Source organism: Sciurus carolinensis, chromosome 18, assembly GCF_902686445.1.
Source record: "Sciurus carolinensis chromosome 18, mSciCar1.2, whole genome shotgun sequence".
Lineage (NCBI taxonomy): Eukaryota > Metazoa > Chordata > Mammalia > Rodentia > Sciuridae > Sciurus > Sciurus carolinensis.
In genome coordinates, this window is record NC_062230.1 from 23,714,574 (window position 1) to 23,737,445 (window position 22,872).

Genomic DNA, 22,872 nt, shown 5'->3' on the forward strand with positions numbered 1-22,872 from the left:
CAAAAATTCCCCATTTCTGGCTCTCTACCCTCCCATCCTTTCCCTGGTTTTTAACCTGGATATAGTTTCCCCATCTTTCAATTTTCGTATTTATTAGTTTCTAGGACATGAAAACACCTACCAGCTTTTGGCATCATTAAGCCTGTTAAAACATATTCACTCAATTATCACATTGTACTAAGATGCCAACTTTTCTGCAGGAGAATATTTTATTTGGAATCCTAAATATATGCCCATACTCTTTACCACTAGACTTTAACAATGGAAACCTGAATTTAAAAAGATTCATATTGGCCAAGCCAACTTCATGGTAATTTACTAGGCAGTCATACTGCAAAGTGGAAGAGCAAGCTTCAAGCTAGTGTTGGCTTTAATATGAGATCACTGTTCACCTTCCAATAAGTTTTTAAAAAGTAAAAGTGCATAAAGGAATTAGCCCTTCATTTTAAAAAATTCTGTTAACATAATCATAAAGATAATCTCAAAGGCTAATAAAGAGGAGTTTTTATAAACTGGATTACTACAAAGAATTCTTTTGACTGAAATATTCCCATTAACCCGTTCTTTCATATTATTTCTAATTTGTTATGTACAGATAGCAGCTCCATGTTACTCTTTATCAAGGATTTAAGTGGCTTACTGAATTCTATTCTTTTCAAACAGAAAAAATATGTGAGTGCTGGTGAGGATGTAGAGAAAAGGGAATCCCTGCACAGTGTTGAAGGGAATGTACATTATTAGTATGTCCATTATGGAAAACTGTATGGAGTTTCCTCAAAATATTAAAACTAGAGCTGCCATATGACCCAGCAATCCTACTACTTTACATATATGGGAGTTGCTCACTGAAGCACTATTCTCAGTATCCTCCAAATGGAAATACCCAAAGTATCCACCCACCTGATGAATAAGGAATATGCAGTAAATATACACAACGGAATACCATTCAGTCATAGAGAGGGTGAAATCCTGTCATTTGTGACAGTAATCAAACTCTAGGTCTTTGGTAAGTGAAATAGGCCAAAGAAAGAAAAGTACTTCAAGATCTTACTCATATGTGGAATATAAAAAGTTGACCAGAGACCAGGGAGAACTGGTAGGTGGTGGGTGGGGAAAGGTGGACTGATGGGAACTACTCCACAGTTACCATGGGAGCCAGAAGTTCTGGTGTGCTACTGCACAGGGTGACTACCAGTGACAGTGATGCTGTCCTATGTATTTCACAAAGCTATAGGAGAGATTTCTGAAAGTTTTCACCACAAAGAAATGATAAATGATCAGTTAAAAAACAATTTAAAAAATGTGAAAAACTAATGGCAAAGGGGTACTTGTGACATAAAAAGCAGTGTACTCAAAATATACATATTATATTTACACATATATTCACATGAAGCTTTTTAGTTATTACTCTTTTTAAAAAACAAGCAAATGCGAAGCTAAAGCAAATTCAAAATAGTATAAAAAGGTCTTAAACCATGTTCCAGAGGCTCCCTTCTACAGAGCTGGGCCGAATACCATTTGTTAAATGAGCTAGACAGGAAAAAGTGGACAACACATACACAAATAGGGAATAAATCATTAAGTAGCTTTCCACCTGATATCACTGGCTTAAATCATTTGGAGGGGTTCAGCTCCCTTTATCTGGCATGCTGACATTAGCAAAGCAATTATTTTAAGCACTTGATTTAAACGGTTTGGAATACTGAAATACCTGGTTCCCGGTAGAATACCATTTCTCAAGTCTATAGTAGCTCAAAAATTAATTTCTTCCCTAAAAAAAAAAAAAAACTGACATACTGCAGTGAAGTATGCTTTTACTGGCCTCTACACATATTTCAACCACGATGTAGGTAAGAATTTGCTTGGTAAAACAACCTTCAAGTTAAAAAATTACATTATTATTTCAAACATTTATTGATGTGCAAGGAATGGTTTCTGGAACATAAACCAGACACATTCCTTTTGAGCTCACACTCATTGCCAGTGAGAGACAAACATACATAGTCCATGTAAAGAAATTTAATTGTTACTACAGTATAATTCTCAAATTTCTCAATCCTGAATGGCTTTCACGTTTATAGTTCTTATATAGTCGATAGTTATAAATGTTGCAGTAAATGTGTACTCACATTCAAAAAAGTTTATCTGTATACCATTTAAAGTCATGTTATCAACAACAGTAGACAGTATGGTGCACCTGGCACAATCTGGAAATGCTTGATCAGAGCAAGGAGTGTTACACAAGCAGCAGCCTGCTGCTCATAAAGCCTTGTCGTCAACCACCAAAGCCCATGCCCTCTTATAGAGCACTCTAGATCACCGCCAGACTCTCTTCACTTGTTCTAAACAGAGATGAACACAATCCCCATTTACACCACATTCCCTAAATCCTTTCGGTAGCTTTTCACTGTTCACGGTATTCTTCCTGAACCAGAGCAATAACAGTAACCCACCACAGTCTTATCTAGTACTTACTGTTTGCTTTTATCAACTGGGTAGACTGGGCAGGCACGGCTGCTTGCTGGTTTAGCTGCATTCTCCTTTACAAGAGATTTAATACTAATTTATCAAAAATCTAAGAAAAGTCTGTGGTCAAAAATCACAATTCCCCAGCTCCAAGATGTAAACCCAAACCTTTTAGAAATCCAACTTTAATAACTATAGTTAAGACTCCCTAGATTTATTCAACCGTATCTCCAATTGACCTATTTCTGGCCACCTACCTCCAGCCCACCTATAATATGCCAAATTTTGTATATTCAATTTAGCCTAAATTAGGCTCAAAAGGTGTTTTGAGTAGGGAAAGGGAAGAGATACCATACTACTTTCTTTAAATAATGCAAATATTCAACGTTTGAAAAGTTTACTGAAAACTTTTATTGTAATCAAAAAGTGACATAACGGGGTTGTAATGAATTCAGCAAATCATTCTGCTGATACTTTAGAACTTATATCAGCGTTTGCCAGGCAATTAAAAAAATCCAAATGTGAAAATTTCACAGTACAGTAAACTCCACCCAACTAATTAATGGTGGTTAAAAATAATAGGCCCTAGCAAAACCTCTCATGTTACATGGTCACAACTCCACAATTCTGTACAAAAGTTCGTGTTATAAAGCTCTGATGTAAAAATCAAATAATCAAGCAGCAATATTTTAAGTGCAGCACAGGGTCTTCCATGTCATTATTTACAAGGCTTGAATCTCTTTACATTATAACAAAATTTAATACAGATGACTTAGTAATTAAGTCAGTTAAAAATAATCTGTCCTTTTACACAGTGACAGATTTCACTTTTTGGTCATCTTTCTCCTTCTCCTTTTCTTTGTCTTTGCTCTTCTTTGACTTCTTTTCTTGTGTTTGTGTTTCTGGCTTTTTTCCAATTCTACTTCAGTGCCTGCATGCTTCTTATGCTTCTTATGCTTTTTATGTTTCTTGTGCTTTTTCTTTTCCTTCTTTTTCTTCTTCTTCTTGCTGTCCTGACTTTCTGCTGAGCTGGCACTGCTACTGTGGCTTCGGGTCTGGCTTCCAGAAGGGCTGTGACTTCTACTTGGACTAACGCTAGGGCTGCTTTGACTCTGGCTCCTGCTCACGCCCACTGGGGGGACTGCCGCCGTGTCCAGGCTCTCCTTTGCTTTCTCCGTCATTTTATCTTTCAGCTCCTTAGAAATGTTTCCAGTTCCTGAAGTTTCTTCCTCTTTCACAGATACATTACTTTCACTGTCACTTTCATTATAGTCTGGTTCAAAAGCAGCCTCATCAGTCTCTCTAGTTAAGTCAGAGGACAGTCTAGACGAATGACTTAACTGGGGTTTAGGCTTGACAGCATTCTTGTCAATTTGACCAGTAATTGGTTCTTTTTCAACCTGTGGGTCTGGTGGGTTAAGTACATAAAGTAATTTACTACTATTTGACTCTTTATTGTTCCGTGCCTCTACTACATGCTTCTCTCGATCCTTACCAGGATTCTTATCTACAGATTTTGTCTCTTCACTTGAGCGCTTAGCATCGTAAGGGGCTTTCTGATCATGAGGTTTTTTCTCTCTTGGTGGACTAGAATTACTTTTTTTGGAATCTCCTGTTCCTTTTTTAGGTAACTCTCTCTCCTCCCTTGGTTTATTTTTCTGTCCAGATGCAGAATCTTTGCTCCGAGGAGGAGAGTCTTTTCTTCTTGTTAACTCATTCCTTTCATCTCTGCGTTTGGAACTTGAGTACTCTCTGTTGTCATAGTCAGTTTTTTTGTCTCTATTGGGAGTGAAGTCTTTATTTGAGGAACCACGGATGGAATCATGCTTTTCTGAAGTTCTAGTCTCTTTGGAAGATTGAGACAGACTTTTAAAATTTCCTTGTTCATTCAGACGGTCCAAATTACTATCTTTCTCTTGTTGAGTGCTATTCTTCCTTTTTTCAGGGTTTTCTTTTTCTAACACTGAATGATCTCGATCTTTGGTTTTTCCTTTTTCACCAGATGAAGTGTTTTTTGAACTTTTGACTTCATGCTGCATAATCTCATGGCTCACTTCTTTGGCGAGTTTCTGAATTTTCTCTGATGGCTCGCTTTCTTTCTCTGGGTACTTGACTGTATTTGATGGCTTAGTACTAACATTCTTTATAACACTGGCAGGTTTTCCCACACTTGGTACAGGCTGTGTGGATTTAACATCTTCTTCCTCAGATTCAAAGTCATCTTTATCCCATTTGGACTGAGGAACCTGGATCATAATAATAACATCTTCGGCAGGAGCAGTATTGTCATTATTATATTCTTCCATGGTTTTAATGACAGTTCTCTTTGTATCTGTTTTCTCTTCCGATTTCCGCACAGGACTGCCTCCAGTTGAGCTCGTACTAAAAAGAAAAGAAACAGTTTTAATTAAGATAGAATTTACTACCAATTATAAAACTGATAAATATCAAAATGCTAACTAGAACTAATGATAAATGTCCTTTAAACTTTAAAAAACTAAATTATTCTGCTCTAATACAGAGTTGTGACTTAAGGATACAAATGTTTAAAAACAAATGTGGTTCAACCACCCAAATCTTCTTATAACCCTATCTTTAAAGATAGATAACAAAAGAGTAAACCAGCCTAATTCCCACTACAAGCACATCGTTATCAAACACAATTACAAGCATGGATAAAATTCAAGGGTTATTTCCTGAGACAGACATCTGCTCCCACCTTCCCATAATACCTGGTATAATCCACAAGAGTCGAGCTGGATCCTTCAGTTCCAGTTACTTTTCGTTTGACCTTTCCTTTGCCTTTTTCCTGTTTAACTTTGCTAGATGTGGACTCCAGCTTTTCAGAGGGTTCTTTTGTACTAGCTATATTTTCTGTGCTTCCAATTTTCTTCCCAGTTTCTCGGTTGAGTTTGATTTTTTTGGCTGGGGCAGCTGATGATGAAGTTTTGTCCTTTTCTGGGGTCCTATCCATTTTTTCAATATCAGGTTCTATCTTGCGTTTTGGTGATGGTTTCACTATTTCAGTTACTTCTAGTTTAGAGATTTTCACTGAAGATTCAAAATCTTTCTCTGCCCCCTTTTCTTCAGTCTTTCTTTTTCTCTTTTCTCCCTTACTATCAGGGGGTTTGTTTTTCTCATTAGGTTTCTTTGCCTTTTCTTCCTTACTGGTTAGCTTTTCTGACTTGACATCTTTGGAATAGTCCTTTTTCACCTTTTCCTCTTTGACTGGCTTTGTTTCCTGGTGTTCTTTAGTTGATTTTGAGTGAGCTTTTCTGGGGGTACCAACGATCTTTTCATCTTTCTGAGAGGAAGATGATGACTTAGAAGTATCAGTCTTTGGAGTCTCCTCTTTGGCTTTCTTAAGTGGAGGTTCAGACCGAGGAGATTTTTCACGCTCTCCATCTAGTTTATCTTGGGGTCCTTTAGCAGGCTTTACGACATTTTCTTTTTTGGACACGGCAGATCCATCATTTTTCCGTTTGGTCTTGTCACCTTTTGTTTTTGGTTTATCTTTTCTCTCTTGTCTTTTTCAGACACTGATTTGAAAGTGATGGATTCTGCATCCATTGGTTCATCCCTAACAGGTGTAGCATCATCTCTACTTGGGAGAACAAACAATGAGTCTGTCTTACTCTCTTCAACACCTGTAGGTTCTCTTGATTTCCTAGAAGTCTCTAATAATTCTGGGTTCAGAAAACCTTCACTCTCTTCCCCTTTCCTTCTTTTTCGATGTTTCTTATGCTTATTTCCTTTGCCATCTCCTGGAGCATTTTCACTCTCCTTCTCTTTTGACTTTGTATTATCCTTTTGATTGTGCGTGTCTCTTGCTGAAAGCTTTTCTGGATAGTTGCCACCTATATTTCGACTTCTGTGACTTTGTCCACCAACATAATCTTCTCTGCGACCTCTTGTGAAGGGTGAATTCCTGATATTAAGTGGTAAAAATCTCTCTGGAGAAAAATTCTCTCTATTTGCTGAGGGTCTAGGCTGTGCTCCAGCAGCATAACCTTTATAGTATTTTTCATACCACTCTCTGTATTTTCTCTCCCATTCTCGGTAACGCTCTTTTTCAAATGGGTCTCTAAAGTCAACATTCCTCCCATAATAAGCTTTTATGTCATAAGGTGGTGGAACTTCTCTGTACCTATTAAAATATTCACGTTCTGTTTCTCCTTGAGGTACATTACGCTTATTGGGAGACTGTCCCCTAAATGCTTGAGGAGATCTTGATCGTGAATGATAGCGTCTATATGGGGGAGACCTTGACCTAGACCGATGATATCCATGAGATCTAGACCGAGAACGGTAATTGCGACTCTTGCCTCTGCCTCTTCTAGGGTATGGAGGTGATCGTGAATAGGAACGAGAATGTGAGCGGCTGAATGATCGAGAATAAGAGCGTGAACGTGTTGAACCAGATCTTGATTTAGAATAAGTATATGAACTTCTTGAATATGATGAACCACTATAGGGAGATTTAGACCTAAAAACAAAAACAAAACAATAATCGATAGTTGAGAAACATATTCAAAAGAGAATATAGACTAATATTCTAGCATTTCTCTTCTCACAGTTTCATCTTTCTTAATACCAAGTTTCATCTTAGGTGATTAAAGAGGCACAGTGACCTCTATTGGAATGGAATAAAATACACAAAGCAGAGCAATCATTTGTTATAAAACAAAAGTGAAGTCCTAACAACTAGAGTGGAGTGCATTAATGTACCGTGAGTAATACGAGTTTATTAGCATTAAACAAAATACCAATCATATTTAAATTTCACTTCCTATCTAATTATTTAAAAGTAAGAGTCCATTTTTTTTTTTTTTTGTCCTATACTAGCCAACAATCTAACTTTAAAAGGAACCACATTTTAAATGTAAGGCTAAGAAAAGTCTTTAAAGCAAACTTTTTTTAGGGAATTTTTCTAATTCAGTTTTTCTGTCAACACAGCACTTTGTATTCTACTACTACTTTACAATTATACAGGTTAATGTTCCAGCAAAAAGCTGTAGCCTTATGGTAAAAGGGTCCTTGGAAATGTTCTTTGGCTATTTCCCTAATTCTTTCCTTCCATAAACATTTCCCAATTATTTTACACTGCAAATAACTTCAAGGGACAAGGGCAATTTAATCCCATAACTGCTAGTTCTACACAATAGAATTTACATTGAGACATTATTTCAATAAACAGATATTGGGAAATAGGTTACATCTCCATTTCTATAAACCTAGACCGAATCAGAAAAATTTCATAAGTGCAATGTTATTTATATCCATAGCTAATCCCTGGATATTCAAAGTCCCATTTGTAATTCTGTTGTGAAGGCTTGCAAAACACTAACCTGGAAAATGAGCGCCTACGCTCCTTTTGAATCTTTTTGTATTCCATCAATTCCTTAGCAAAATCATTTGTAAACTCATCTAGCTTGGACTTTTTCTTTTCCCTAGTAAAATAAAGTTAAAGAGTGAAAGTTAACAAAAACCATTTAAGAAAACTAACAAGACAAATGTAATTAGATCATGAATGAAATGAATGAAATTGCCATTAGTTTTCTACTTTAAAACTACAAATAACTAGGAATCCCTGAGAAAGTTGCTTGTATGGCTTGGTTTAAACTTTAGGTGAATTTTCTTGTACTAACTGGAAACACTGGAAAATGTTTCCAAAGATACCTATTTAATGTTATATAAGAAAATGGAAAAAAGTTCATATAATAATTCCAAATTAAAATACTCACTCTTCTTTTAGTCGGCGTTGTTCTCTATAGAATTCCTCCCTGGACAAAGGTGGTGCTTGTGTTGTTGGGATGGTATTTGAATGAGCTGTCTGTACTCCTGATGATACCCAAGGTGTTGATAAATTGGCAGGAGCAGGAGGAAACCCTGGAGGAGGGACACTATACCCAGCAGGTGGTGGCTGGCCAGGAGGAAATTGTGGAGAAAACTGTGGGGGAGGAACACCTGGAGGGAGAGGAAGTGTGTGGGGAGGAGGTGGATACAAAGGAGGTGGTGGAACAGGTACAAAGACTGGAGTTGCTGGTAATGATGGGCCTTGAGTTCTCTGTGATCTTTCGCTGTGGTGTCGCCCACGGTTTATACTTCTGGAGAAATAAATTCCAAGATATTATTCCTTTAAATTCATCTGAGACAGGTAAACTTATCTTTTCTATCCATAATCATGAATAGAATTAACTATTCAACTAACAAAGAAACACTGATATCACTTATTTGTAAATATAACTCTATAAAGCCAGATGCAAGGTATATACATTTAGTCCCAGCTACTTGGGATGTTGAGGTGGGAGGATTGCTTAGTCCAGGAATTTGAGATCAGCCTAGGCAATATAGCAAGACTCCATTTCCCCATCTCAAAAAAAGAATATAAAAAAACTAACTCAATAACAAAATCATGATTTTTAAGGCTACTTAGAAATTTCAATGGTAAGTTTATGGGACTTTTTCATTTGGAAATATATTTATATATTTAAAAATTATCTTTTGTGAAGTACAGATTGATTATCACTTCACTGATTATCTATCACCTGTTACTTCCTAATGTGCCTTTGAAGGAACTGGGTTAAGGCTGCTATGACCTAGTCTTCCCCATAATGTCTTCCAAAACCAAAAGTTTAAATGAAGAAAAACCAATTTGTCCTGCAACCTTTTTGAGGCAGTAAGTGGGTCAAGACCATACAAAGTAGAATAAACACTAGCTTTACCATTTATAATCAAGAACTGAAAAATTCCATCAACAACTAAAAATCCCAATGTTTTCTCTCAAAGGATTAAGTAAAAATAGTACTAGCTAAAATTTTTAAACTGTGCCTCATCAAAGAAATCAAGTGGGCTTCTGTTAAACCAAAGGGTCTTTATATTATGGGCAACTGATACAAAGGCAGTTTAGACTTTCTTAAGTCTTTTGTCAGAGAGTCATGAATTGGTAACTATGACCTTCTTTTAACATGTGATCTAGTAACAAAATAGTAACTTTCATAAGCTTAGCAATTCTCAATGGAGCACTAGAAAATACCTTCAGTTCTTGTGATAAAACTATCAAGACCCCTCTATCCTGGGCAACTATGACCTAGGTAAGATCTATGGCCTACTTAGATTAATGCTGCTTGTGAACTGTTCAGGAGCCCCTAATAATTTCCTTACCTCTTTTTTGGGAAAGGCAAAGTGGGAAAAGATTGGGGAAGTTGAGTTTAAAAGAAAGAAATGCAATTCTTTACACCTGGGAGCTGAAACTTTCATCACCAGTATTCTGTTATGCTGACAGGGAAGGAGTATAAAGGACATACCCTTAAAAACAATTACTTAAAATACTAAATGTAATTTACGCTTTTCTAGGTTTCTTAAGGACAACTTAAGAGAGAAAAGCATAAACAAAATGACCCCTCCTTCCTCCTGATGTTGCTGAGTCTTAATCCCTTTGTGTATTTTGCAGTATGGCATAAGATTACTGTTTTATAAGATATATAGTATGCCTACCTGTAGCAGCTTCTCTCTCCTCTTCTAATTTGCTGTGGTGGAGAAACTAGATATCCAAGCTTATTGGAACTGTGCATAGAGGAAAGAAAAAGAAGGCTTGAATATTTCTCCACGAGTATAATACATAACCTTTCAGTGTGTAGATTTTAACTATTCTGAAAAGATTTCTTACTCCCTGATTTTAAGCTTGTTTCAGAGAGACCTGAGCAAATACTACCTTTACTTAAAAATAACTTATTTTTCTGATTAATTAAAACAATATAATACTTTAATATTATTTTAATTAATATTCTAAAAATTATCCTGCAAACTTGTAATAGAAAAGGAAAAGAACCCTCACTATGCAGGCACTATACATGTTAAATTCTACAAATGAGGAAGTTCAGACGGAGGAGTAAAACCACATGCTCATGGTCAAGTAGATGGCAAATGGAAGAGTTGGGACTTAAACCCAGGTCTACCCGTCTCTAAAATCCCATGTTCTTTCTACTGATATATTTTCTGCTAGTCTCTCAAACAGTATATTTTCTTTATGAGAAGTTTGGTTTATCTTTGAAACAGAAAGATCGAAGTTTAAAATATAAGTCTCACAAAAACAAAATTATAAAGATTACATAAATCTGTTTTTTACTGCCATAGAACAGCCCACAGAAATCAAAGATCTGTGCCTTTCAGGACAGGAAAAAAAAAAAAATCACATCTAGTAGATTTTAATATGCACTAAGACTTTATTAACACAGATGCTATTCAAAACAAGGAATTTTGTGGTTGGTAGATTTTATAATTTTATGTATTCATTACTTAAATCAAATTTTGGTCAAACAGACTCAAAAAGATAATCAAAGATTAAGAAAAACAAATTTTTAGGAAAATAAGTGATTTCATATTTAAAATAAGTTTTCAAGTAATTTTTATCTACTCACTAACTGAGGTGCTGTCAAGATCCCCATTTGTTAAGCCATTAAAGCAAAAAATAATTTTATTTTGTATTTTACTGTTGTGGAAAAATTACAGGTGACCCTTGAACAACTTGGGTTTGAAATGCATGAGTCCATTGATATATGGATTTTTTGGGAAATTTGTGACAATCTGAAAAAAACTTGTAGACAAGTTGCACTGCCTAAGAGATCCTGAAACAAAAATGTAAAAAGGTGTGTCCTAAATGCAAAAGCTGAATGTACACAATTGTCTATTTTATCATTTATCATAAAACATACACAAATCTTACAAGAAGTTTCTAGAAAGTTAAGTGTGGATTTTCAGCCATGTGAATATCAGCACCCCTACCATCTAAAAGTTGTTGAAGGATCAACTATACATATTCTTTTAGAAATAATTCCTCATATAAGTTTGAATCTCTGTCACCTGACATAAAACATGTATCAACCTGGCATATAAAAAGGTAGTTTTTAATAAAAGTATGCAGCAACATAATGCTTACTTTATAGTTTCCATTATTATTAATTCAAGAGCAATTATCTTGAGTTTAATATATATATATATATACTTACTGTTCCCAACCTGGTCGGCCACCACCTGGTCGAGCAGCATTTATTCTTACTGGACCTTGGAAACCAAAAAAAATACAAAAGAAACCCAGTAAGTAAATACAAAATTGCATGTTAAATAAAACTAAAACCTTTTTTTAAAGGGAAAAAAAAGTCCAAATCAAAATAATTTTACTCACCAGTTGTGGGGATCAACTGTCCATGTAATAGTGACTGTCCAAGCAAAGATGGGGTTCCAAGGACAGGCACCTGGTAACCCTTTAAAATAATCAGAAGTAAACAAGAATAGTTTAAAAAGGAAAAGAAAGGATTAGCTTTAAAAAAAAATTAAAAAGATAAACCCTATTGTAAAGACTAAATTTAAATGCTAGTAAAATTTACCTTCTCTTCCATAAGAGCAGTAATTGCAATTGAGGAGGTTCCCTTTGGGTGTTCTGATGCAAGGGCTGCAGCTGGCAGTATTTTATTATCAGAATCACTAGAAAACAATACAATTCACAATACATTTAAAAGTCTGCAGATATGTAGGACTGAGAATAAAAATAACAATGTCACTACCATCTGCCTTAAAATGAATTAAGTCAAACATGAGGAAAAATTCTGAGAAAAGTGAGAGGACTGAATCTCTGGAGAGTTCTTTATACATTAAATAAAAAGGCAAAAAAGAGGAACTGCCTCAAGATATACTACATACATACATATGAAAGAAAGTGATTGCAAGAAGAGAAAAAATTCAGCCAGGAACAGTGGCCCATGCCTGTAATCCCAGTGCCTCAGGAATATAAGGCAAGAGGACCACAAGTTCAAAGCCAGCCCCAGCAACTTCATGAGATTCCATCTCAAAACAAATAAAATGGGTTGAGGATGTGGCTCAGTGGTTAAGTGGCCCTGGCTTCAATCCCTAGTACGAAAGAGAAGAGTAAAACTTAAAAAAACTGAAGGGGTATCCAGAACTCTCTGGGCTTTATTACCACCATCAAGCAAAGAAAAAGCTAAACTGGAAACCAGATCAGTGGAATTTCTTAAATATACATGAACATGTACGAGAGACATCCTAAAGATTTTACTTCAGTATGTCTGAAACAGACCCATGACTTATTTTTAAAAAGCTATTTTTCATTACAAAAATAAATAAATTAATTAAAACTGGGGATTGAATCCAGGGATGCGCTTACCACTGAGCTACATCCCCAGCCCTTTTATTTTGAGACAGAGTCTCAAGTTGCCAAGGCTGGCTTTCAACTTGCAATCCTCAGACTCCCAACTAGCTGGGATTACAGGTAATGCACCTTAGCACCCAACTTTCTGCCTCTATTGCTGGTTGGTTTTTGTAAAAGAATGTTATGGAGTTATTAGACTACATGGCAAAAGGTTCTTTACATTTTTGTAGTGGTGGTATTTAAGTCCATTTTCACTATTTTGCTATATAATTATGCTCCAAAACAATTATTATTCCTGACCTCTCTATATCCATCAATGACTTAAGTTCCTTTCTCTACTATCTGCATTGTTCTTAGTTTTGCTCAAATCTACTCTTTCCTAATACCATCATTATGACTATTATGAAGTGACTTCTCTTGCCTCTGAAGTGCTAAACTATTCTGAGACAACATTTAACAGGTGTTGTTGGCAATTTGCATGGTGGTATTTGACTGTGGGATACTTAATTATCCTTGTCAATTGAATCCCCTTCATTTGCCTCCTCCTCCATTAAGACTTAAGTCATTTCTTACAATTCATTCAAAATTACTGAACATAGTGGACCACTAGAATAATTAAAGCAATATACAACAAAAAACTATACCATTTATTTCATTTGTTTTCTAACAATGAGAAATACATAAAACTTACCGGAAAGGTCCATCTGATTTTTCTGAATGGACTGATATGGATACTGTTGCAGTTATATCAGGTACAGGAGCTGGGGTAGAAGATGGATTTCCAGGCCCAGGAGGGGCCAAGGAAGATGGATTAGCAGTTAGTGAAGATATAGAGGGAGCTGGGTGAGTTGATGATGATGTCACTGGAATCATAAGAGGATCTTGCTGTCTTGAAATTGGAGATCTCATCAGAGGTTGCAGGTTCCGCTGAATGAGGGGTCTTGGGGGTGGTATTGGAGGAGGTGGTGGAGGTAATTGTTTTCTTAATCTTTTGGTATAGCCAGTTTCATTTTTGAAGTTATTAACAGCCTATTGATACCAAACATAAAAATGCAAAAATATGTAATGTAGTATTCACTCAGGAAACAAATTAGTTAAAACCTTTAAAAAATCTTTTTTCACAAAAAAACTTAACTTACCTGTCGTAAAAACTTATTCGCAATTAAAGCATCTGGAGAGACATCATTTTGATGGCATGTTGGACATGTATGTTCATCTGATTCCAGGAGTGCTGTTCTTATACCTATGTATAAGATTTTAAATATTAATAAAGGCATAGCAGGAACTCAGTGTTTATAGAATGAATTACAAAAGACAGCCTACATCTGCTCAGTCACATTACTGTTTTCCAAACACACAAAATCAGTCACTTCTTAGATTAAGAAACTTAAGTAAAATCTCTCATTCTCACAGCACTCTTTTTCTGTTTTTCTCTGACCACCTACTTTCAAAAAGTCAGAAACATTTAAAGTAATGCTTGAACTGGGGGAAAAAACATTATTTCCTGAATACTGTTCTTTTTTTTGATAACTAGAATATTGTAGGAAAAAAAACAGAAATAAGGGTCAAAGAGTGATAAAAACTGTACATGGTTGGTGGGTGCAGTGGGAACATGGGCGCATGCCTATAATCCTAGCAACTCGAGAGGCTGAGGCAGGAGGATCACAAGTTTGAGGCTAGCCTCAGCAACTCAGAGATGCTCTAAGCAACTTAGTGAGACCCATTCTCAAATAAAAAATAGAGGGCCAGGGATGTAGCTTAATGGTAAAGTAACCCTGGATTCAATACCAGTACCCAAAGATATAATAAATAAATTTAAAAAACCACCTTATATGGTTTAGTTTTTGAAAATGCATAGGAAAAATGCTTTAAAATCAATCATTATTCAGGTCAGGAAGAGACACATACAACATAGCAAGTAGAAGCAACACTAAATTGAGGCTTCTCTATGCTTCAAAAAGTAGTTTGTTAAATTCAAGTTACACTTAAGTGACCTCTTCTGTTTCTCCTTTGCAGTACTGGGGAATGAAACCAAGGACACACTACCACTGAGTTCTATCCCAAATCCTTTTTAGTTTTTATTTTGAGGCAGAGTCTCACATTCATGATCCTCCTGTCTCAGCTGCCAAAGTTCCTTTAAGTGACTTATTCTTGATCTTAGTCTTTAATTGAAGAGGCCTGAAAATAGATTTATATTCCAAAACTACTTCTAGAAATGAAAAAAGCCATAGCAAGACTGAGCAGTGCACTTTCCAGACAATACCATCTTCTGGGTAAGAAGAAAATACTTAGGGTAAGTAACAGGAAAAAAGTAGGTGCTAATGTAAGTGACTGGGGGAAAAAAAAACAAAAAAACCAATCACAATCACATCTAGGTCAAATGATACTAGAATAAGAACAGAATATTATTCACAATCTAGTAAAGGGATTTTGGTTCCATTTAAAAATACTTCCAGGATTACCTAACATCTAAAAGGTTTTTAAAATTCTATATGCCATGTTAAATACACAACAAAAATTCTATAATTAAAGAAACCTCAGTATAGGAGGTGGTCAATTCTAATGTTTAAAAGGGAAAAGAGGTTAAGTGTTTAAAAAAAAAAAACTTCTATTAAATGCTCTTCAGTCAACCCTTGTTACCTACATTTCACTTATTAAAATATACAATGTTGGGCTGGGGTTGTGGCTCAGTGGCAGAGTGCTTGCCTAGCACATGCGAGGCACTGGGTTCAATTCTCAGCACTACATATAAATAAATAAAATAAAGGTCCACTGCTGGGGCTGGAGATACTGCTCAGTTGGTAGGATGTTTGCCTCACATGCATAAGGCCCTGGGTTCAATCCCTAGCACCACCAAAAAAATAAATAAGTAAAATTAAAAAAATAAAGGTCCACTGCCAACTAAAAAAAAAAATTTTAAAAAATACACAATGTTGGTTAAGAACATTTCTAAGTAAATACAAATATTCTAAATCTATGTCTTTAAGGATTCAGCAGTTCTTACATTCATCACAATAACTATTTCCACAGCAGGGAATGACAACGGCATCAGTCATAATATCTTTGCAGATGAGACACAACAACTCATCTGGAATAGGATCATCTTCTTCTGAGGAAGAAGATGGTTCCTCAGGTAAAAAGGGTGGTTTTTCTTTCTTCCCAATTGCATATGCTTCTCTGTAAAAGAAATTTTAGTGTTTTATCACTGTTTAAAAGGCAAAGTTATTCATGTTATATTTCTACTGTAACATAATGGGAACATACAATTCAGTACAATGCCAATTAGTTTAGACAAGTGTATCTTTCAAATAAGAGGGCAGTTAATGTACATCCTTCTCCTAAACAAGAAACATAAAATTCTTAACAGGCACAACAAAAAGAAATAAAGAATGTTGTAAAAGCAGCTAAATGGATTTTAGAATCCTCAACTCTAAAAACTGAGGGCCAGAGAGGTAAAGCAACTCGTTCAGTGCTATTTACATTGCAAGAATCTGAACTTAGAGAGATATTTGAATCACAAATCTTCCCTGCCCCACCATTGTTTCTTGAAAACAAGTAACAAAAACTTTTCATATTTCAATGGTCTCTAAAACCTGTAAAGGTATTAGAGTGAATGCTATTAAGATGTGAAATTAATTAGTACTGATGTTATACAAATAAGGGTAGACAGTTCAAGGAAATGTATCATCACATTTAATTGTCAGAATGAAATTTCAGACCAATGATCTACCTATGATTATTTTAAGAGATTGTAGTTAATTAAAATCATGATTTAAATGATCAAAATACGTGTTACAAAAATATGAAGTAACACCTTGTCAGATATTCTGGGTCCAGTTTTTTTTGGTAGAAATGCATTTTGCAGAAACGTTGGATATTAAATACATAAAAAAAGAGCTATCTTGAGACTTGTTACACGTGCTTTCATACCCCCATCTTCTCTGCAATTAAATTTGTAAAACATCGGAATTTCTAGAGAAATCTTTTCTATTTTCATTTAGGAACAGAGTGTGTATATCTCATGCTGAAAATCAAAGAATCTCAGCTGTATGGAGTAGGGTACCTTAGGTGTGTTATTTGTGTTGCAGTTGCTCCATAGACATCACCACGATTCCAGAAATAAGTATCAATTTGCTTATGCCCCATTGTTCCCAATTTGTGAAAGAGGAGTCTCCCACTGCCCAAAGAGAGAAAAGAAAAGAAGAAAAAAAAAAAAAAAAAAAGAGGAGAACAGAGGATAGAAAAAGAAACAGAAGAAGAGTCTGAGTTGCTTATCAGTGGTGTTAGTGGAGAGGGTGAAAGTTTCATTTAAAATATTTGGGCTCCCATCTCTCCCCAGTATTTGCTGTGTGTTTGACACAAATGGGCTTTTATATTTCAGTACTCAAAAAGCAACGAAATTAATTATTAGTTAAGGTTCACAGGTGACATTAACTTCTCCAACACAAACTTCTGTTAAGAACTTTTACATAATATAGCAGTCTGCTCTTTATTGACTATAAAAATCATCAATTTCAACCTATCACTGTTTGGAAGCATCTATGGAATGTGTCTGAATTAGAAACGGCATAACAACAGACTGCTCTAAGATGAATCACAACAACACAGGATGGTGATTGATAAAAAATAGATGGGGGTGAAGCTGAGAAAGAGAGCAGGGTTGTGAGTTTAGGAAAACATTAATTCTCATTTGTGAACGCTAACACTGCATTCATCCTGAAGCATATGCTAAAAAACGCTAGAAATGCTAGGTCTTTTCAGTATCATTCTCTAGTATAACCACTGGCGTCATAACCACCTGCTCACTGCACTACACCTCATGAAACTGAGGAAACTGATCTCTGAGGTTTTTTTATTTCCTTGTGTCATTGAGAGAACACAGACACCTATTCTATAAAACAACGTTTCTTGAAGCATATCCTGAAGCTCTATCTCTTAATTTCCTAATCTTCTGGAAGGAAGACTTGCTAAAATGCAGAATCAAGATCTTATCACATAACCTTTAAATCCAAAACTGGGGGGCAGGTGGTGGGGGCGGTTCAGGGCACAGTACCTAGAACCACTGTCCAAAGAAACGCTTAAAAATGTAATGTATATTATGTGAATTCACAACTATTGAAGGTACTCAAAAGTGATTAAACATATAATAATAATTAAGAGTAGATAAATGGGAAGTCATCTAGTTGAACCATCTCACTAGATTTTCACATCTGTTCCTTTCATTAAAAACTGGTTCATAAAACAAAATCCAAAAATGCATTAAAAATAAACATGAAGGTGTTTATAAAGCTATAGCTGACTTGAATTAGTGGTTTATAAAAATAAACCCTATGGTAGAATCTTAATACAACGAGGTATATCTCCGAGCTTATTAGATTTTTCAATATTTTGTTTATGCTTGGTAGTTAATACATTTGCCTCAGTATTTCGCAGAACTTTTATTCTAAGATGATTATAGAATGCAAATAGCATATATAAGATAATGTGGGAGTATGTATGTGAATGAGGAAGAAAGCAGGGAATGACAGAAATAGAAAAAATTAGAAGACTACAAGGGAAGTGGCACTCACTGATGACAAAAATCCCCCAATCATTTGAAATTTGCTTTAAATGGAGCAGACTGCAGCGTCTCAATCTTAAACACAGAAACGCAACATGTGGAGACTAATGATCTTGGTAAACAATGTTCCCAAGGAATCCAAGTAGTCAAGTTACAAGCCCAAGATTAAACACTATGCCCTAGGACTGACTGTGCTCTCCACAGATCGTATATATAATTTGCATACTTACGCATCTATAGTTGGTATTGCATATTTTCCAGTGTTGGTGAGCATTGCACCTTTCATATTAGGATCTTTCACTTCCATCATAAAACTTCTGGGAATTCCAGTGCTCTTTTTAATCCTAGGACCAGATTCAAAGTTCTTATCCTATTTGGAGGGAAAAGAGAAAGAGAAGAGAAAAAGTAGACATCTTTATTTAACAATTAGCTAATATAATGCAGTGCTTACTACTTATTTTTACTGGCAATACTTCACACTTATGATCTTATTTAAATACCACAATTGCCGCGTGAGGTGAATAATGTTATCTCCATTTCAGAAAGGAAAAAACAGGCTTCGAGAGATCAAGAAACTTGCCTAAGCCCACTCACCTATTAAATGGCAGAACTCAGACTTGAAGTCTAGCAAATCTGGCTCCAGAGATTGTACTCATTTGTCATTTTAAGAGAAAGCAATTTACCAAGAAAATCAAGATGACTAAACAATACTTCTAAGAAAAAGATGTACTACAGTTTCTACTTTGGACTTACCCCGTTTGTTGGGCAATTCTTAATATAATGGCCAGGTTTACCACAACGGAAACAGGTATAAGATGGAGGGTGGTGGACCTAGAGGTTTCTTCATGTAACTGAAAGGGAAAAAAAATGATTACATGTACAAAAGATCTTTTAAAAAAAATAAGAGCTTTTGACTGGGGGGAAAAATTCACCCCCAAAGTTCCAATTAGCATAAAATATTTATGAACTTACTTGATTGGGTCGTATTCATGGCCAGATTGCGACATCATCGCTTTTATTTTATCTTCTTCAGAAGCATTGGCTTCAGCCAGATTGGCAGTCTGTTTAACAGGTAATTATTTGACACACACATTAGAAACACATTTAAGACCACACAGCCAAAGACAACACCACTCATCCTGTAAAGAGCAGTATCTAAACTAACCTTGCATAAAAACAGCTATTTACACATATAAACTGGAAGAGGCAATGGGAATTCCTAAGTCATTATATGATGTATGGGTGTTTGGGAGGCTGAAGAAAGTCTTTCTGGGGCACTCAAACCTTAGACCCTGTTTGTACCTTCCATTAAGTTTTACATACTACTTACTCTATGAGTTAAAGACTAAATTAGAAGAGAAACACTTGTTCTTAAATCTTAAAGATACTTCAAGTGTCACAGCATCAAGGCTCATTTATACATACAACCTGGAGGTAGGGAGAGGGGTAGATGACTGAGCATATTGTGCAGCAATTAAAAATCAGAGGCTCTTTAGGTAGTGGTGTCAGTTTCAAATTAAGTATGAAGGATGTGCATTAAGCATTTACTATAATTTTAAATTCAACTCCAGATAAATTTTATGAACTTTGTCTTTAAGGAATTATACATAATAGTCTAGATATAAGCAGGGTCTAAGGGAGTGATTTCTAATAACTTCAATCTTCAAGCATCTAGCACTCATATCAGCCACTCGTGAATTTATTCTTTACATTCATCCACAAAACAAGCAACCAGTTTTAACATTTTATTGTAATTTTAAATACAAAGAATGCTTAACATTAACAGAGCTTAGAACAACAGCAACATTTACAGAAAACTGGATTACAGATGTTTAACAACTAATTTGTTTGAACCCAAACATTATTTTACAAATAGAATTTAAAAGAAAAAAAGAAAGGAAAGAATCCCCCAAACCTCCCCCAAACTCTTCCCCATGAAGAAACAATGGTAGGAATAGACCCAAACTCAAATATGGTCCTTACAGTACATAAGAATAAAAACAGTAAACTATTACCTGCTAAAGATGTTAACTCTATGCTAAGTCGCTTTGCATTAGAAAATGATAAAATAGAATGGTTTTAGTCCACTTTGTAAGTTTAATGTTTAATTTTCCTAGGACAGGAGCTTAAAAAGGAATTATTTGTTACTTGGACATTTTGGGGGGACACATCCTAGGAGAAAAGGATACAACTTGTAACAAAGTCGAGGATAAGATATGGATAAGCAGTAATGAAAAATCCATCTTTTCTTTAATTTTGGTTGCTAAATTTGGTTTCACATTTCTGACAGCAGGGAAAAAGGATTTCTGGAAAACTGGACAACTTCCCTCTGACCCTAAAGGCTACCTACTCCTTTTTTAAGGCACAATTTGCAATCTAAATGTGTTGTTAAAAAAAAAAAAAATCCATCACTAGTGCTTTTCCAAACAAAAGATACACACTGATGAGCAGAAAATGCAAGCAATCTGATCGCAAAACATGGCATACACAGTGATTTCAGAAGGTGACAATTTGCCCCTCTGCCACACATACACATTGGTATATTCCTGCAAACAGCCTTATACACTTACACAATTCATGTAGTCTGTGTTCAAACAAATTAGGTTGTTTAAAACTTTTTCTAATGCAGACAGACTACAAGCCTATAGCATAAAAAAACAACTGTAACATTTATAATATTAACCTTCATGTATAACATTTAAAATATTGACCTTCACGGGTTTGATTCAAATATTCACGAAATAGCCATGCAATCGTCCATGTAAAGGAAATCTTCTGTTTTGGCTGCTTAGAGATCTAAAGTCCACATAATTTACAGCCAAAACCAGGGAATTCTCCAGAACTTTGTTAGTTTCCAATGTATAATTAAACAATATGTGTGGGGGGAAAATGATTAAGTGTAGCTTCGTGTGCTTCTTCTGTCTTGAAGATGAACAATACTCCAACATTACGCTGAGGCTGATAAAGTACTCCCCTATCTTCTCAAAACGGCAACTACTCTTTACAGGATAGCAATATGTACAATACTTTCGCAAAATACATCCTCCCCCCACAACCCATCTTTAAAAAAATTGTTCCACATAAAAGAATATGATGATAGAAAAAGACTTATATTTTCAAGAATATATATACCTTTGTAAGCTGGGCCAGAGTAATAGATGCAGAAGAGTCATCAATCTGTTCACAAAAAATTAAACACACATTCAAGTTCCACACTGAAAACATGTGAAAGTGATCAGTTAGCCCCCAATGTCACTTAATGTTTAAATATTGGGCATTTTCTTAGTTTTCTAAAGAATGTTATTTGTTTTAAGCCTGAAAGTGTAGCTCAACCTACTTCATCTTTCTCTACACATTTCATACCTAGTAACAAAGGTTCACAGTTGAAGGAGACTTAATTACAATTTTAAAACAGGGTAAAGAAATTGTATCACACAGGAAATCTGTTCAGAGTGGTGACTAAATACTAAATAAGAGTCCCGTGTCTCTCAATGGTCTCTAAATTTGATAATGCTCAAGACAATGTACACTGGATGAGAGAAAAAGAAATCTTCTAATCCTCCCCTATGCCATTATACAACATTGTAAAAACAAGCAGCTCTTTAATGGCTCAGATAATTGCTTTAATAAATAACAGCTCCCACATAATTGCTACTTTTTTTCTCCTCTTTGAGCATGTACTGCTCAGTCTAAATAAGTTTGTTTATTCTTCTATATAAAGAGTAACAATAGCTCCTTGCCAAAGAAACCACAGCTTTATCAGGGCAAAGATGTTAAGGGGGGGGGGGGAAGAGAAGAAATCTGAAGGTGCCCTGGGGAAAGGGTAAATAGTTATCACATATGATGGATTCTAATATTTGAAGAAGGTTAACCAAAGAGCAAGCATATATATATATATGAAGGATATGAGGGCTTTAAAAAGATGTTATTTTAAAATGTAAACTTCAAACATTTTTCATTTGATTCTCTAAAATGATTTCAATTAGCTAAAAAAAAGTGTATCTCAGTGTGTACTGCACACACGCACATACATATCTTTATCAAGACACCTTGAAGACGACTTCCCTATAGCTTCCTATTTAGCAAGTGGGTAGGTTATTTCACGTTATAAGTCTTTTTTCTCATGCATTATTGGTCAGAACTTTTGTCTAAAATGGAGAGAATGTAACAAGATGTTTAGATCAAAGGAAGTCTTCATAGGATATTTTTCTAAGAGTATTAAAAGCAGCATGATTCAAAACCTCAAATAGAAATGCAACCAGTTTCAGAATGAGTTCTTAGCCAAAGCTCACCACAGAAGGGACTCAATTAAATGTATAGAAAAATAATGTTGCCTAAATTTACATTACATCTTACAAATATCTAAGGGTTTAAATTTGATGGGTATTATTACTATGGTGTTTATTCAGATAAAAGAGTTTTGCTTCACACTGAAGGACTGTAAAGAGTTCATAATGTACGAATCCCACATTCCTAAAGCGTATCAACCACACAATCCACCCAGTTGCTTGGCTTTGAAATAGCATTCATTACCTTTAAGAACTAATCTCAAGGATAGCAGGAAAATGAAATGAAATATACTATCCTATTATACAGAATTCCAACCTATTCAATCTATTTTAAAAGGATTACATTTTATATCAACCAGGAATTATCTGAGTTTAACTACAGAGGACTGAAA

General features: G+C 35.3%; 1 protein-coding gene across 1 annotated transcript in view; it reads right to left on the minus strand.

The window, feature by feature from the left end:
• Positions 1 to 2,853: 2,853 nt before the first annotated feature.
• Positions 2,854 to 22,872, minus strand: part of Rbbp6 (RB binding protein 6, ubiquitin ligase) — a 29,993-nt gene continuing 9,974 nt past the window's right edge. The window contains 18 exon segments of the mRNA XM_047532881.1: positions 2,854 to 3,353; positions 3,356 to 4,848; positions 5,199 to 5,982; positions 5,985 to 6,952; positions 7,815 to 7,916; positions 8,211 to 8,573; positions 9,964 to 10,032; positions 11,475 to 11,529; positions 11,651 to 11,729; positions 11,853 to 11,949; positions 13,323 to 13,660; positions 13,771 to 13,874; positions 15,636 to 15,808; positions 18,422 to 18,561; positions 18,945 to 19,013; positions 19,015 to 19,042; positions 19,164 to 19,252; positions 21,324 to 21,368. Coding sequence (XP_047388837.1) covers positions 3,274 to 3,353; positions 3,356 to 4,848; positions 5,199 to 5,982; positions 5,985 to 6,952; positions 7,815 to 7,916; positions 8,211 to 8,573; positions 9,964 to 10,032; positions 11,475 to 11,529; positions 11,651 to 11,729; positions 11,853 to 11,949; positions 13,323 to 13,660; positions 13,771 to 13,874; positions 15,636 to 15,808; positions 18,422 to 18,561; positions 18,945 to 19,013; positions 19,015 to 19,042; positions 19,164 to 19,252; positions 21,324 to 21,368 — 5,076 coding nt within the window. The 3' untranslated portion in view covers positions 2,854 to 3,273.